Source organism: Cyprinus carpio, chromosome A15, assembly GCF_018340385.1.
Source record: "Cyprinus carpio isolate SPL01 chromosome A15, ASM1834038v1, whole genome shotgun sequence".
Taxonomy (NCBI): domain Eukaryota; kingdom Metazoa; phylum Chordata; class Actinopteri; order Cypriniformes; family Cyprinidae; genus Cyprinus; species Cyprinus carpio.
This window is the reverse complement of record NC_056586.1, coordinates 26,853,661-26,869,408: the sequence shown is the minus strand read 5'-3', so window position 1 is coordinate 26,869,408 and position 15,748 is coordinate 26,853,661. Positions and strand designations below refer to the sequence as shown.

Sequence of the window (15,748 nt, the reverse complement as noted above, 5' to 3'; positions counted from 1 at the left end):
GAACAAAAAAATTTAGTCTCTTCTTTAAAGTATGCATCATGGCAAAGATGCTGCAGGCAGATGCCCACTACCCACTGATGATGTCTGATAGCTGCAGTAACATCAAGTTTGCTAATGACACTACATTTTAGGCCCTTATCACAACAAATCAGCCCTTATTCATGAAGTAGCAGACTTTTCTGTCTAGTATAAAACCAAAAGGACCAAGAAGACAGTGCAAGATCAAGACTCGACTTGTTTCAGTGAATCAACAGCTCAAAAAATGGGTATGTGTATTATTCATATTATATGTTTTTATATATAACTATTAGAGTGTAGTAAATGCAAATTTGTGTAAAATACAATCAATGCACACATACAGAGCAATGTAAAAATGATATGAACAAGTCACGGCAAAATATGTTTTTTCAATACTTAATAGGTAAAATATAAATAAACCAATTTCAGCCTCATTTTTTTTTTAAGTTTAAACGAAAAGATTCAAACAGGCAAGATTTTTAGATTTTAGATTTCAGCCCATTACTTTTTCCAATTTGATTATACTCAAACATTTTCAATATATAGTTTTTCAAACTCAGCAGTTTCTGTGCATTAATTTTTTTAGTTTTTATCACAGTTCATTCAGAAACACATCTTTCACAATTAGTAATAATTTCTCAGTAAAAATCAAGTGATGAAATTGAATCTGTTTGTAAACTCTGGTCAATATCTAGTACATCTATTGATTGCCACAGCAATGGCCATAAAGTGAGAGGTCAGTACCAAAGGTTTCATACTCAGTAGTATAAAAAAACTTTTTTTTTTGTTCCTCCTCTCCTCCATGCATTTGATGCTATAGAATAGCAAGATTAATCAACATGACTTGAGAACAAAACTGAACACATTTTAATTTTAGGTTTTTAATCATCAGAAGGATAAACAAAATGGCATTTTGGTGTGTGGTACTGCATGCAAAAATTATTTTGCACACGAGAAGCACCACAATGATAAGATGATGCTTCTGAAACAGACCTTAAATCAGCCCTCACTGTGTTTTCTCTCTCTTTCTTCTTTGTGTAGAAAACACCAGTTCTGAAGCTGAAAACATGACCAGAGGCACAGCACATAACACCACTATGCAGCAGGAGGGATTTACAAGCTTTGGGATCTTTGTATTATGCATTTTCATTGCCACCATTGTAGTGGGTCTCATTGGAAATGGGCTTGTCATATTTCTGACTGGCTGCAGAATGAAGACGACCGTCAACTCCATTTGGTTTCTCAACTTGGCGATTGCAGACTTCCTCTTCATGTTGTCTCCAATCATATTTCTTCTCTTAGTTTTGGGCCGGTGGAACCTTAACTTACTGATATACATTTTCCAGATCATGTTAACACTAAATCTGTCTGCTAGTATTTTTTTTCTTGTAGTTATCAGTCTGGACCGATGCCTGTGTACATGGATGGTTGTTTGGGCTAAAAATAAACGAACTTTACTTAAAGCCAAGATCATCTGCATAATTGGGTGGGTTTCATGCATCGGATACAACATTCCTTTCTTTACATTTGGACTGTTTACTCCTGTGTCTCTGATCACATATAATTTTACATTGGGCTTCCTCATCCCCTTTCTGATCATTGCATCTTCATACACCGCTATTGGAGTACGAGTCAAACGCCTCAAAAGGGTGAAGCAGCTCAGGTCGTACCGGGTCATTATAACTGTAACTCTGGCTTTTTTCATATGTTGGTTTCCATGCCTTGTTTGCAGTTTTTATGCATTAACTGTAGTAGGAAATAACTGGAGTGATTATGTAATGATAACAAAAGTATGTTTGATAGCTCTGACTGTCAGCATATACCTGGTTTATCTAAACAGCTGTCTGAACCCCATTCTCTATGTGTTCATGTGTGATGAGTATAAGAAGAAGCTTAAACAGTCTCTGCTGCTGGTGCTGGAGACAGCTTTTGCTGAAGATCATCTGGACTTTAAGGCAGGTGCAAAAGAATGAGCAGGACATGAAAACCCAATTGAATTGTTAGATATGTAGAAAACTGATCTATAAATGATAAACCTGGATCTAATCCCGTATGTTCATAGTCCTTATCTAGCAACTTGTAAAAAAAGTTTGGAGCATGACTGTGTATAATGTGTGTTGTAAAACCAAACAGAGAAAATCTCTTCAAGCTAATGAACATTTTGTGAAACTTTTTCATGGATCTAAATAAAAAGCTCATTTTGTTCTGCTGATTTCTGTTGGAACTTTATTCTGAATAAAACCACAGTGTATCAACATTTTTTACCTCTATTTGATGGCAATTTACTGAACATTTCCTATATTTATGCTCTCGCAGTAGCAAATTCTTATTGAATGGTTTTCCCTAAAAAGCAAATAAATAACTAAAAATAAAAAATTATAGGATTAATCATTTTAACTGATGACATATATGGGACAAAACATGGGGAATATACCATCTGCACAAAAACATTTTTGGAACATTTTATTTCTGAATTGTTCTAGATGGACGTTCATCCAACATTTTTTTTTTAAATATGTAATGGTATGTTTTCTTATTATGATACACTTATTGAACATTGTGTTATATTTGTAATTTCTGCATTGCTTCGAGTCACATGCTTCTTTGCTGATTTAACAGAAGAAAGAACAGCTATTGATCTTTAAGATGTGTGTGACAGTAAAAGAGCACACACAATCCTTATTCTAATATGGAATTGGAATGGAATGGTAAAAGGGTGTTGGTACGTGACAGGATGGCCTCCAAGCCAAGGATAGAATATGATAAGTAAGTCGATTGTAGCAAGGTAAGCAGGAGAAGGGGAGGGGTGATTGGGGAGCCACTACCAATCCCATTGCAGATTGCTGATAGGGTGGCCAAATTTAAAGGACAGGCAATGTGGAAAGTCAGCTGGGGTCCTTGTAGCACCAGTTAGCCGTTTGGCTAGTAGCCGTGTGGGGCTGGGTGTCCTGTGGTGTAGCTCTTTCTTGCAAGTGAAGGTAAGCCTGTGTTTTTGTGGTGTACTACTACAAGGGATGTTTTATTGTGCTGATGCAGTCACCAGCACCAGTATAGATTTAATTGTTTTTTAATTGAGGGTATTTGAATCCATTAGTGCATCATGGGGGTATAAGTTTGTAATGATGGTAATATGGTTATTGTATTACATTTTAGAACTGTTTGCCGGATGGAATAAATTCAGGACCATCATGTATTTGTTTGGCTGTGCACCTTAAAGGTATGGTTAGTAATTTTGAGTTTATTTTTATTTATTTTTATTTATTTTTTTTTTGTTATTTGGATGGACTGACACTCATGAAAAATATTCTATTTTTGTATAGGGTGTTGGATGTTGATTGCTAGTCGCTGTTCTCGTATATTTTTTTTTTTTTTTGTTTGGTTGTTTTTTTTTTTTGTATGTGGTGTTGGATGCTCCCTGACTTATTTGTGGTAATTAATTTCCTAGCCAGCTTTAGGTGTGGTTGTTGTTTGTTTATGGTCTTTTTGTTTGATGTATTGGTGGCTGGCTAGTGGAATTGTTGGGTTTGGTTTTTTTTTTTTTTTTTTTTTTTTTTTTTTTTTTTTTTTTTTTTTTCTCCTTGCTGTACTTAATTAATTTAAGCTGTTCTTTACCCTGGATCAAGCAGCAGAGGGTATTTTCCCATCATGATCGGTGGAGAACTAGGAGTACAATGTAACAGAGCCCTTATAGGTCTTGTGGGTTGATTTGGTGTTTACTAATTGTGAACGTGTATCACATACTCCAGTTTGTAGTGAAGGGCATATGGGGGTTTGCTGTGGTTTTCCTAGAATGCAGTGAAATGTCTCCTGTATAGGGAGCTCAGGTTTCTTTGTATTCCTAGTTGGTCAATTTAAGAAACTGTTCCCCCTGTTAGCTGACTCAGTTCATGTCCTGAATAATTTTATGGTATTGTTTAATAAAGAATTCGTTTTTTTTTCTATGACTTTGATAGATCTCTTTTTTTTTTTTTTTTTTTTTTTTTTTTTTTTCTGTTTTATTTGGCCCTTGTGGGTGTTACACTAAGAATGTGTTTGAAAATATTCACCGTCACACTCTGTGGCGCACTTTGACTGACTGTACAACTGCTGGCCTTTTCTTTCCAGAAAATAAAACTAAAAGACAATTGGTATATTTGTCTATTCAGAATTATTTATTTTGTTTATTTGCCACAACAAGTTACTACTTGTTTCAGAATGTTCAGGGAACATTCAAAAGTAATGTTCCCATAGTGTTTGCAAAATTATAAAATGGAATGTTTTCTTTTATAAAGTCAACATTTTAAAACATTTATGAAAAAAGACACATTCAGACGTAACATTTTAATAGAAACAATAGCAACATTAGCGAAAAGTCTGCTGCACAAAGGAATTGGCCCAATCTTTGCAAGTGAAAAAGACACAGAAAACGGGAATACTCCTACAAATTTCCTCTGTAACAATATTCGAGCTATATTCCTTTGCCTTTTGAGGAGTTGTAGTTACATGTGAAACAAGTCATCCTCCGTGGTGGGCAGATCGAGGCTTCGTGAAGCAATGAAACAGTTGAAGCAAATGTGCCACATTGTGTCGAGGCTTCGAATCAATCCGACACCCGTCTCAACTGTGACACCTAGTGGTCACTTGCAGGTGTTGATCTGAAACATCCTTGACAACGAGCCATTAAAAAATGTGTTTTTATTTTTTTTTCTAATATGTTAAGCTTATAACCTGTAGGCTTCTCACTGTGCATAATGTTATTTTGGTCATGAAAAATGAATATTAATAAAAGAAACCAAGCCACAATGTCTCACTTTTTTTTAGAGATTTTTATTAAAAAAATATTAATTTCTCTGCTGTGGAAGGACTTAGTCTACTTCTTTTTTTTTTTTTTTTTTTTTTTTTTTATTTTTTTTTTTGAAATATTGAAAAAATCCTCTCACAAAAACCCACGAGGTCAAGATGCGTTGTCTTCGCTTTTATACAGATGTGTGATTGTGTGGTCTGTACCCGATCGTGTCAATCAAATGTTGATTCGGTGGACCATGCCACCTGTCGAAACACTTGTGAAACACTTCAAGGCTTCATTTAGCCGTAGTCACATGACATGGGTGTTTTGAATCACGCTTCGGATCAGTGTTTCGAAACATCTGCGCTTCGGGATCTTGCAAAGTTTCGGAACATCTGTTTCACGTCAGCCATCCCTAGCTGGCCTTGAACCCGTGGTCTCTCAGCTGAGCCATGCTGTCATCTGTCAACTACCTTTTTAGTTATCTATGACATGTAATTATATTGATATCTATTATTTTGTGTAGGCCTATATTATAGGCTGTGGATAGTTTATGGGGATGCACATAAATATATTGCATACACATACACACACACACACACACTGTAACGGGGCTGACGAGACGGGAGGCGTGAAGTTCCATATGCAAGCTTTTATTGGACAGAGACATGATCATAACAGGCATGGGTCAAACACTGGCAAACAGGTATATAGAGGGCAAGAAACAAGAGTAATCCTAGGGCATGTGTGGGTCTTTGAGTGTACAATATCCAGAGGGCAAAGCAAGAGGGGTAATCCAGAATCCAGAGCAAAGGGTCAAAACACGAGTAACAGGGCAAAGCAAGAAAGACTAAACTATGAAAACTGAAACAAGACTATGAAAACTATGAACTGAAACAAGACTATGAAAACCAACATGGAATGGCTTTGTATCGCAGCTATCGCTAGGGCAGGGATATGTGCAGAACAATACTCGGCAGTGTGCGAAAGGAAGTCCAATGCTTATAAAGCATGTCTGATGATTGTGCTGTGTGTGTGTAATTGGTTGCAGCTGTGTTATTGTTTTCAGGTGAATGTGATTGGTGCAATGGAGCATGGGAAATGTATTCCAGGGTGTACTGTGTAGTGTGAGAGTCTTGTTGTGGAAGATGACCTCTGGTGGTGATTTAATGGAAGTTCAGTGATCGGATCATGACACACAACTTCAAACTTGCAAGTACAACCATGCACATGCAAAAAAAAAAAAAAAAAAAAATGCACACACATTCACTCACAAGTATTAATAATAATATATCAGTGATGCAATACATTTCACATTATTATGTTTATTTTTGCTACTGTATATTTATGCTATTTTATGTTGTGGATTCAAACATGTATTAATGAATAAAGACCTCTGCAAATAAACAAGGGTGTTTCATTATATTCACTGATATTCAATCTGTACATCACACAAATATTAGAACTAAATTAACACTTACATAAATATTTCATTTTGTAAAAAAATTTACAATCCTACCATAGCCTATCAAGGTGAACTGAATAATCTGTGCAATTCTGTGAAAAAGCAAGTGTGATAAAATAATTCATTTCTGAATGGTTCCCATACTATATTCAGTATGACTGTGAGTTTGGGAGAGGAGACCCTGTTAATGCGAGGACAGATTTGTTGCTCTTACCACGGTGCCCGGGAGAGGATATGGTCGGTCCACTTAGTTTTGTCGTGGCCACAACATAATAACTTGTGGGAGAGTGATAATATGTCATAGCCACGAGATATTAATTAGTGGGAACGTCATATTAACTCGTGGGAACGTCATATGTCGTGGCCATGAGATCATTTTGTCGAGGTAATGAGATCCTTATGTCCTGATGTTTATCATGAATAAATGTTACATAAAGTGCATAAATTAAAATAGGCCTACAAGACAACATTTTATCCATCCTACAGTCTTGTAAGTACATTAACTGATTGTCTTTTCCCCGTAATAATTGTATATTATAATAATTATTATTATTATTATTAGACTATTATTATTGGTTATATTTTATATTAGTTTATATTCTCTTTTTTGTTTCATTTCGATCTCTTTACTCAACGTTCGGAATACTTTTGTAACTAATAGCCTTCTGTAAAAGCTCGACATGCAAGTCAAGCTTTGATTATGCATGTGAACTAACGTTCATACATTTCCTGAAGCATTTTTATGTTCTCACTGTATCTCAGCTGTTCTTACTGGAGTCCTCCTTCCACCTTTAACATACAGGTGCATCTAAATAAATTAGAATGTTGTGGAAAAGTTAATTTATTTCAGTAATTCAACTCAAATTGTGTTGTTTGTGTTTTTGTTTTATTTAGTTTAAGTAGACTGAAGTACTGTAGCTTAAGTCTTTGGTTTTTTTAATTGTGATGATTTTGGCTCATTTAAAAAAAAAAAAAAACACCAATTCATTATCTCAACTAGGGATATGCAGATATAAAATTTTCCTGTTGCGATTAATTGCTAATGCTTTTATCACAGTATATCATCACTGTATTGAAATTTAGTTTAAAAAAAGTGGTCATAAAACAGTATAACAGGTTAAATAACTTTTTTCTTATAACAAAAATAACTGAACATTTAAATACAATAAAGCAATACAGAAAAATTCATAAAGTTACAAGTTTTACACAGATTAAAGTGCAAAAGAACTATAAAGACCAATCGGTATCACTTTACAATAAGACTTCATTAGTTAACCATTAACATTCACAATGAGCAATTTGCTACAGAACTTATTAATCTTTGTTTAAAAAAATACAAGTCTTAGTTCATGTTAGCTCATTAAATAAAACAGCTGCAAATTTCGATTTTAACAACGTGTTATTAAATGTTGAAATACAATACAAACTACAACTAGAGAAAAATTAAGTAATCCAACCGAACCTTAAATGAGCGTGTCAAGTTGAATAAAACTCTCTACATGATTAACAAAGATAATGATTTTTTGGGGAAAAAAAAGATGCCTTTACAGCAATTCACTTGCAAAGGGAGACTATAGCAGTGCTATTTTAGTATCACTGAGATACTGTTATAGTTTTGATCAAAATTTTGTATTTTAACTTGTAACACCTAACTTTTTGATGGCACATAAAGATTGAGGGACCACAGAGACTGATTCATTTCAGCGAGCCATGTGTATTAAAGACATGCTGTGAGTCACACATTCACATCAACAAGTCCAAACATCAGCATATAAAGTCTTCCAGAGTTGAGGAAACACAAATTAACTCCATCAAGTCCATCAGTTCATAGATATGACAATAAGTCGCATTTTGTCACAGTGAAATCCATCTATAAAGTGAAAAATATGAGACCAACAGTCCTTAAATGAAGCAAGGAAGAATCTGAACCACCAAACAATTCATCCGTTGGTTGATCATAATAAGATGAGAAGATGTTTGGATGGATACAGTTTAGCCCTTTTGCCTATAGTCCTGTTTATCTTTGTGCTGCTTCCTCTCTCATACAAGAACCCTCTGCATTTAAACAAACATACAACCAACACATGTTTAGTGTCAACCCCTAACAGTAAGCATATAAATAAACTCTACATATATACAAAACATATACAGAGTTAGAACATATTGTTCCTCAAACCAGGGCACCAACAAAGGAGAAGACTATTCCATGTGCTTAGCACACTACTTTCTTCCTAATGCTACTTCTTTACCCACTTTTAGGCAAACGAGCAACTAATACAGAGGGCCCCTTAATGATTGGTATAGCTATAATGTGCAAAAAGAACTACTGGGAACAAAAGTGACAGTAAAACTGTTACAAACTTTCATTTAAATTTTTAGTTTTTATAAATTTGTTGTATTTTTGTCATTTTTGTAGTTTATCTATACGTAATTTTTATTTTAATTTTTTAGTTCAGTATTAGTTTTAGTTATTTAGTATATCAAGTTAACTAAATGAAAATGAGAAATTTAGCCTTGGTGACTACATTAAACATTATATTTTAGTTAACATTTATACTTTTTTTATGGTTTAAATTTTTTTATGTTTAGTTAACTTAATAAGCCTGATCTATAGTGCAACAAGCACTGGCATGAACATTAAAAAAAAACATATGTAAGGGTTCTTGACATAACTGTCTGTTTACATCAGGGGCCAAGTCATTTGATCCAATGGGAATTTGTTTAAAATCATTTTATAGAGATCTACCTGAAGAAACACTGAGCCCATCTACAAAAATGCATTTTGACTATAGAAATTTAAATGACTATTCCAGGTCTGGAAATCACACATTTGAAATCCCCTGGTATTATACAATAGTGGCCAAACTGACTTCCATTTTAAGTAATTTACAGGAAGCATGTTTTCGTTTGTCATTTTCTGAGGCAAACGGCAATGTGAGAGAGATTTTATCTTGTGTTTAACTTGGAACACATCCATCTTTGAAAATCAACACTAGATTTCCAAGTGCAGTTATATAGACTGTGAAACAACTGTGTTACTCTGAGTAGTTCATCGATCTGAATGGGATGAGTATTTAAAATGATTGCAAAGTGAACGCTGGGTGTGACCTCGTCCTCCCCCGAGCTGTGAGGGGGGCTGGGCTCTGTTCTCTCTCGCATTGATGGGTTGTTTCTCATCCATGCCCGACAAATAGGATAGAGCGGCGTGGTGGTGCTGAACTGAGCCAAGTCCACACTGCGATCAAATAACTTGATAATATAAGCATCTGATAGAGAAGGAGCATGTAAGAAAACATGAAATGGGTCTTACAAGATCAAGATTAAAAAAAAAAAAAAAAACTCTATTTCTCTAAACCTTGGCTTGAAAAAAAAAACTCCCTTTATCACCACGCACGATAAAAACCCAATGGTGGTTCTCAGAAATGATAAAACATTTATTCAAAATCTAGGCAGAATTACTATTTTCAAGGAAGTACACCAAGCTCTAAGATTACGCAACAGTGAAAAGTCTGCTAATATTTCATCAGTGAAATCCCAATCTGGGCTCATTATGACAGACCCAAAAGACATTAATATCGCCTTCCACACTTTTTATTCTAACCTCTTTACTTCTTCTACTGATGGTGACCCTGACTCTTTTTCATCTTTTCTGTCCAACATTGATTTACCTAGGCTGTCAGATGCGGATTCGGGCTGAACCGATCACTCTTCAGGAGTCAGCAATCCATTCTATGAACAAGAGAAATCCCCATAAACGGTATTCCAATCGAATTGTATAATACTTTTTGTTCGGATTTAGGCCTCCTCATGTTAGGATCATTTCACCCATCTATTAATATAGCTGTTATTTCTCTTTTGTTAAAAAAATATAAAGATCCTACTTCCTGTTCTAGTTACCGGCCACTTTTTTTGATAGGGACTGATGTTGAATTAGCTATATGCTAAAGTACTATCTCGCCGTCTAGAGAAATTTATGAACAGGCTAGTTCATCATAACCAAACAGGATTCATCAAATCTCGCTCAGCTTCGGGATAACTTACGCAGGTTATATCATATTATTAATTCAACGAATAGTTTCTCCTCCCCTTGAGCAGTATTATCTCTAAATGCTATAAAAGATTTCGACCAGTTAGAATGGAACTATTTATGGGCGGTTCTACAGCATCGAGTTTCATAAATATGATAAAGGTTCTGTACGCCAATCCAGCAGCCTCTTTTCTCACAGGGTCTGTTTGCTCTAACCCATTCTTTTTTTTCTTTTTTTTTTTTTTTTTTTTTTTATTCTTTATTTAGCAAACATTTTTGATTTATAACTTTTTACAGCAGAGCCTGAGATCTGGCCATATACATAATATATATATGTTATATGTTATAATACAATGTAACAAAACAGTATTAGCGGGATAACAAGTACAACTCAGGATTTCAATAGATGATGTGAAAGATCTGGTGTTTTGGCTGTTTCCGCTGATGGAGATGGACCAGCACAGGCCTCTGAGTGAATAGTAAAAAAACAATATAAGGATGACTGTTGAACATTAATAGTAACATGCCATAAATGCAGCCCACAAACAGCCTGCAAAGCAGTATTTTTGGACAAGTATTATTAATTATTATGATTATATTCAGGAATAACAATGAAGAAAGTGGTACTAGTGTTACGAAGCAAAGAACACAGTGTACACTTTATTAATGTAAGGAGTATGGAATCAGTACAGCTCATTGAGAATGAGGATCAGATGGAATGAAGTAAGGAAAATGTGACGTTTTTCCTTACTCCAAAGAAGTAAGAAAATATCTATTACCTCTTGCAATCTGAAAGACACCAGCATGTTAAGTGTGTAACAATTTAACAAGCTACATCTAAACCATATTACTGTGGTAATAAACATGGCCATGACATAAACTGTCCTGCTGATTAGTTTTCTACAGAGGACAGGAATCCCTGATATATCAAATATGTAATGTCAAATATGAAATTTCCTTCTATTTTTAATGTTGTCATCTTAAACCATGACTGTGCACACAGTGTACGCACAATATATCCAGAGTACTATTCACAGACTCAGAACCTGCAATAGAAATGAAAGTGCAAGTCCTATTTCAAACACAGTCTTTTTAAACCATGACTACCCACACACCAGGCTACAAAAATATAGACCAGGCTTCTGACGCGAGTCACATGACTTTAATCACTAATTCATATTCAACCGGTTGTCTTACAACAGGATTTATTTTATTTTATTTTGCAATAGCTCCTAGTATTTGCATGTGTACAGTGTCTAATAATGGGTTGTCAGTGTTAGGCTGTGGATAGTTTATGGGGATGCAACATATTAGGAATCGACTTCTGTCTTTCTGAATGGAGGCACAAGTCTTATATACCTACTAACATCGAAAGTATCACTGGAGGGCGAATGAGAAAAATCCTGCATGTATGTACTGCCAGAAGATTTAAAGGATGATGAGACTGATGGAGGTCTAGTACGTGGGGATGGGACTGGCTTTTGAGCCAACCGCTTTGCTTCGAGATCCAATTTACGTATTTGGATATCTCGGTCAGCCTGCGTCTCTACTACACGAAGCCTAATCATTTACGCCTCACATTCCTGTTTTTTTAATCAAAAGCTGCATTTCCTTTAACTTTAAGGCATGCATTAAAATTTGGCAACACAACTGATCAGCAGGATTCAGAATGGGTTCCTGAGTGTTTGACTTCATGAGGAGATCAAAGTCCCACTACAGCTGCAATTTTTCACTGCATGAGAAAATGGATCTGTGACATGAGAAAATTGAGTTGGCAGCCTTTATCATTAAAGATGTCTTTCATGGTGTGAAGCAGCCTTTGATTTGAATGAGCAGACTGATATACACAATGTAGAAATGAGAAAATAAGACCACTGGATGCAGCGATTGACCAATCAGAATGTAAAAAATAAAAATGTTGAACGAAACCAAACCAAATTTCAAAGTAGCTGTAGTAAAGTTAGATACCAAGTAGTCTGCACCACTAAACCACCGGTAAGAAAAAATGAACAAAAAATAAAATTCCGTCTCTTCTTTAAAGTATGCATCATGGCAAAGATGTTGCAGGCAGATGCCCACTACCCACTGATGATGTCTGATAGCTGCAGTAACATCAAGTTTGCTAATGACACCACATTTTAGGCCCTTATCACAACAAATCAGCCCTTATTCATGAAATGCAGACTTTTCTGTCTAGTATAAAACCAAAAGGACCAAGAAGACAGTGCAAGATCAAGACTCGACTTGTTCCAGTGAATCAACAGCTCAAAAAATGGGTATGTGTATTATTCATATTATATGTTTTTATATATAACCCTTAGAGTGTAGTAAATGCAAATTTGTGCAAGATACAATCAATGCACACATACAGAGCAATGTAAAAATGATATGAACAAGTCACGGCAAAATATGTTTTTTCATTACTTAATATGTAAAATATAAATAAACCAATTTCAGCTTCATTTTTTTTTTTAAGTTTAATCGAAAAGATTCAAACAGGCAAGATTTTTTGTTGAAATTACTTTTTCCAGTTTGATTATACTCAAACATTTTCAATATCTAGTTTTTCAAACTCAGCAGTTTCTGTGCATTAATGTTTTTATCACAGTTCATTCAGAAACACATCTTTCACAATTAGTAATAATTTCTCAGTAAAAATCAAGTGATGAAATTTAATCTGTTTGTAAACTCTGGTCAGTGTCTGGTACATGTATTGATTGCCATAAAGTGAGAGGTCAGTGCCAAAGGTTTCATACTCAGTAGTATAAAAAAACGGTCATATGGTAATTAAAAAAAAAAAAAAAACTTGTCAGTTTATTTAATTTTTATTTATTTTTTTCTCCTCTGTGCATTTGATGCTATAGAATATCATGATTAATCAGTATGACTTGAGAACAAAACTGAACACAATTTAATTTTAGGTTTATTTTAGGTTTTTAATCACCAGAAGATTAAACAAAATGGCATTTTGGTGTGTTGTACTGCATGCTGTACTGCACTGCATGCGATTGCAGACTTCACCTTCATGTTGTCTTCAATCATATTTTTTCTCTCAGCTTTGGCTCCGAGGATCTTTTACTTATTGAAATACATTTTCCAGTTAATGTTATCACTAAATCAGTCTGCTAGTATTTTTTTTCTTGTAGTTATCAGTCTGGACCGATGCCTGTGTACATGGATGGTTGTTTGGGCTAAAAATAAACAAACTTTACTTAAAGCCAAGATCATCTGCATAATTGTGTGGGTTTCATCCATCGGATGCAGCATTCCTTTCTTTATGTTTGATATGTCTACTTCGCTGGTCACATATCATTTTACACTGAGCTTCCTCTTCCCCTTTCTGATCATTGCATCTTCATACATAGCGATTGGAATACGAATCAAACGCCTCAAAAGGGTGAAGCAGCTCAGGTCGTACCGGGTCATTATAACCATAATCCTGGCTTTTTTCATATGTTGGTTTCCATGCCATGTTTGCAGTTTTTATTTAGTAACTGTAGTAGGAACAGTTGTAGGAAATAACTGGAGTGATTATGTAATGACATCAAAAGTATTTGTGATAGCTCTGATTGTCAGTTTCTACCTGGTTTATCTAAACAGCTGTCTGAACCCCATTCTCTATGTGTTCATGTGTGATGAGTATAAGAAGAAACTTAAACAGTCTCTGCTGCTGGTGCTGGAGACGGCTTTTGCTGAAGATCATCTGGACTTTAAGGCAGGTGCAAAAGAACGAGCAGGACATGAAAACCCAATTGAGTTGTTAGATATGTAGAAAACTGGTCTCTAAATGATAAACCTGGATTTAATCCCGTATGTTCATAGTCCTTATCTAGCAACTTGTAAAAAACAGCAACTGCAAAATTCAAGTTTGGAGCATGACTGTGTATAATGTGTGTTGTAAAACCAAACAGAGAAAATCTCTTCAAGCTAATGAACATTTTGTGAAACTTTTTCATGAATCTAAATAAAAAGCTAATTTTGTTCTGCTGATTTGTGTTGGAACCTTATTCTGAATAAAACCACAGTGTATCAACATTTTTTACCTCTATTTGATGGCAATTTACTAAACATTTCCTATATTTATGCTCTCGCAGTAGCAAATTCTTATTGAATGGTTTTCCCTAAATAGCAAATAAATAACTAAAAATAAAAAATAATAGGATTAATCAGTTTAACTGATGACATATATGGGATAAAACATGGGGAATATACCATCTGCACAAAAACATTTTTGGAACATTTTATTTCTGAATTGTTCTATATGGACGTTCATCCAACATTTTTTTTAAATATGTAATGGTATGTTTTCTTAATATAATACACTTATTGAACATTGTGTTATATTTGTATTTTCTGCATTGCTGCGAGTCACATGCTTCTTTGCTGATTTAACAGAACAAAGAACAGCTATTGATCTTTAAGATGTGTGTGACAGTAAAAGAGCACACACAATCCTTATTCTAATATGGAATTGGAATGGAATGGTAAAAGGGTGTTGGTATGTGACAGGAGGGTCTCCAAGGATAGAATATGATAAGTAAGTCTAAGAATGTGTTTGAAAATACCATCATTAGCCCAGAGAGATAACATTCTGAGAGATGAGACTATAAGAGAGGAAGGATGCCCTCCCTTCACTGTCACACTCTGGGGCGCACTTTGACTGACTGACTGTACGACTGCTGGCCTTTTTTTTGCCAGAAAATAAAACTCAAATATTTGTCTATTATTCATAATTATTTATTTTGTTTATCTGCCACAACAAGTTACTACTTGTTTCAGAATGTTCAGAGAACATTCAAAAGTAATGTTCCCATAGTGTTTGCAAAATTATAAAATGTAATGTTTTCTTTTATAAAGTCAACATTTTAAAACATTTATGAAAAAATAAACATTCAGACGTAACATTTTAATAGAAACAATAGCAACATTAGCAAAAAAGTCAGCTGCACAAAAGAATGGGCCCAATCTTTGCAAGTGAAAAAGACACAGAAAACGGGAATACTCCTACAAAATTTCCCCTGCAACAATATTCGAGCTATATTCCTTTGCATTTTGAGTAGTTACATGTGAAACAAGTCCTCCGTGGTGGGCAGATCGAGGCTTCGTGAAGCAATGAAACAGTTGAAGCAAATGTGCCATATTGTGTCGAGGCTTCGAATCAATCCGACACCCGTCTCAACGGTGACACCTAGTGGTCACTTGCAGGTGTTGATCTGAAACAACCTTGACAACGAGCCATTAAAATATGTTGTTTTTATTATTGTATTTTTCTAATATGTGAAGCTTGTAACCTGTAGGCTTCTCACTGTGCATAATGTTATTTTGGTCATGAAAAATGAATATTAATAAAAGAAATCAAGCCACAATGTCTCACTTTTTTTTAGAGATTTTATTCAAAAATATTAATTTCTCTGCTGTTGAAGGACTTAGCCTACTTCTTTTTTTTACAGATAATTTCTCCAGCCTTTGAAAA

General features: G+C 34.8%; 2 protein-coding genes across 2 annotated transcripts; both read left to right on the top strand.

The window, feature by feature from the left end:
• Window positions 1-219: 219 nt before the first annotated feature.
• On the top strand, window positions 220-2,158 carry LOC109070745 (fMet-Leu-Phe receptor-like). The gene is made up of 2 exons (XM_042771626.1): window positions 220-266; window positions 1,060-2,158. The coding sequence occupies exons 1-2, from the start codon at window positions 263-265 to the stop codon at window positions 1,989-1,991; spliced, it is 936 nt and encodes a 311-aa protein (XP_042627560.1). The 5' UTR covers window positions 220-262; the 3' UTR covers window positions 1,992-2,158.
• Window positions 2,159-13,300: 11,142 nt separating this feature from the next.
• Window positions 13,301-14,206, top strand: LOC122147867 (C3a anaphylatoxin chemotactic receptor-like). The gene has a single exon (XM_042771874.1). The coding sequence runs from the start codon at window positions 13,301-13,303 to the stop codon at window positions 14,045-14,047; it is 747 nt and encodes a 248-aa protein (XP_042627808.1). The 3' UTR covers window positions 14,048-14,206.
• The last annotated feature ends 1,542 nt before the right edge of the window (window positions 14,207-15,748 follow it).

What these genes read in the sequence shown, in the direction of transcription:
- LOC122147867 (XM_042771874.1), top strand. Translation starts at nt 13,301, where the DNA reads ATGTTGTCTTCAATCATATTTTTTCTCTCAGCTTTGGCTCCGAGGATC.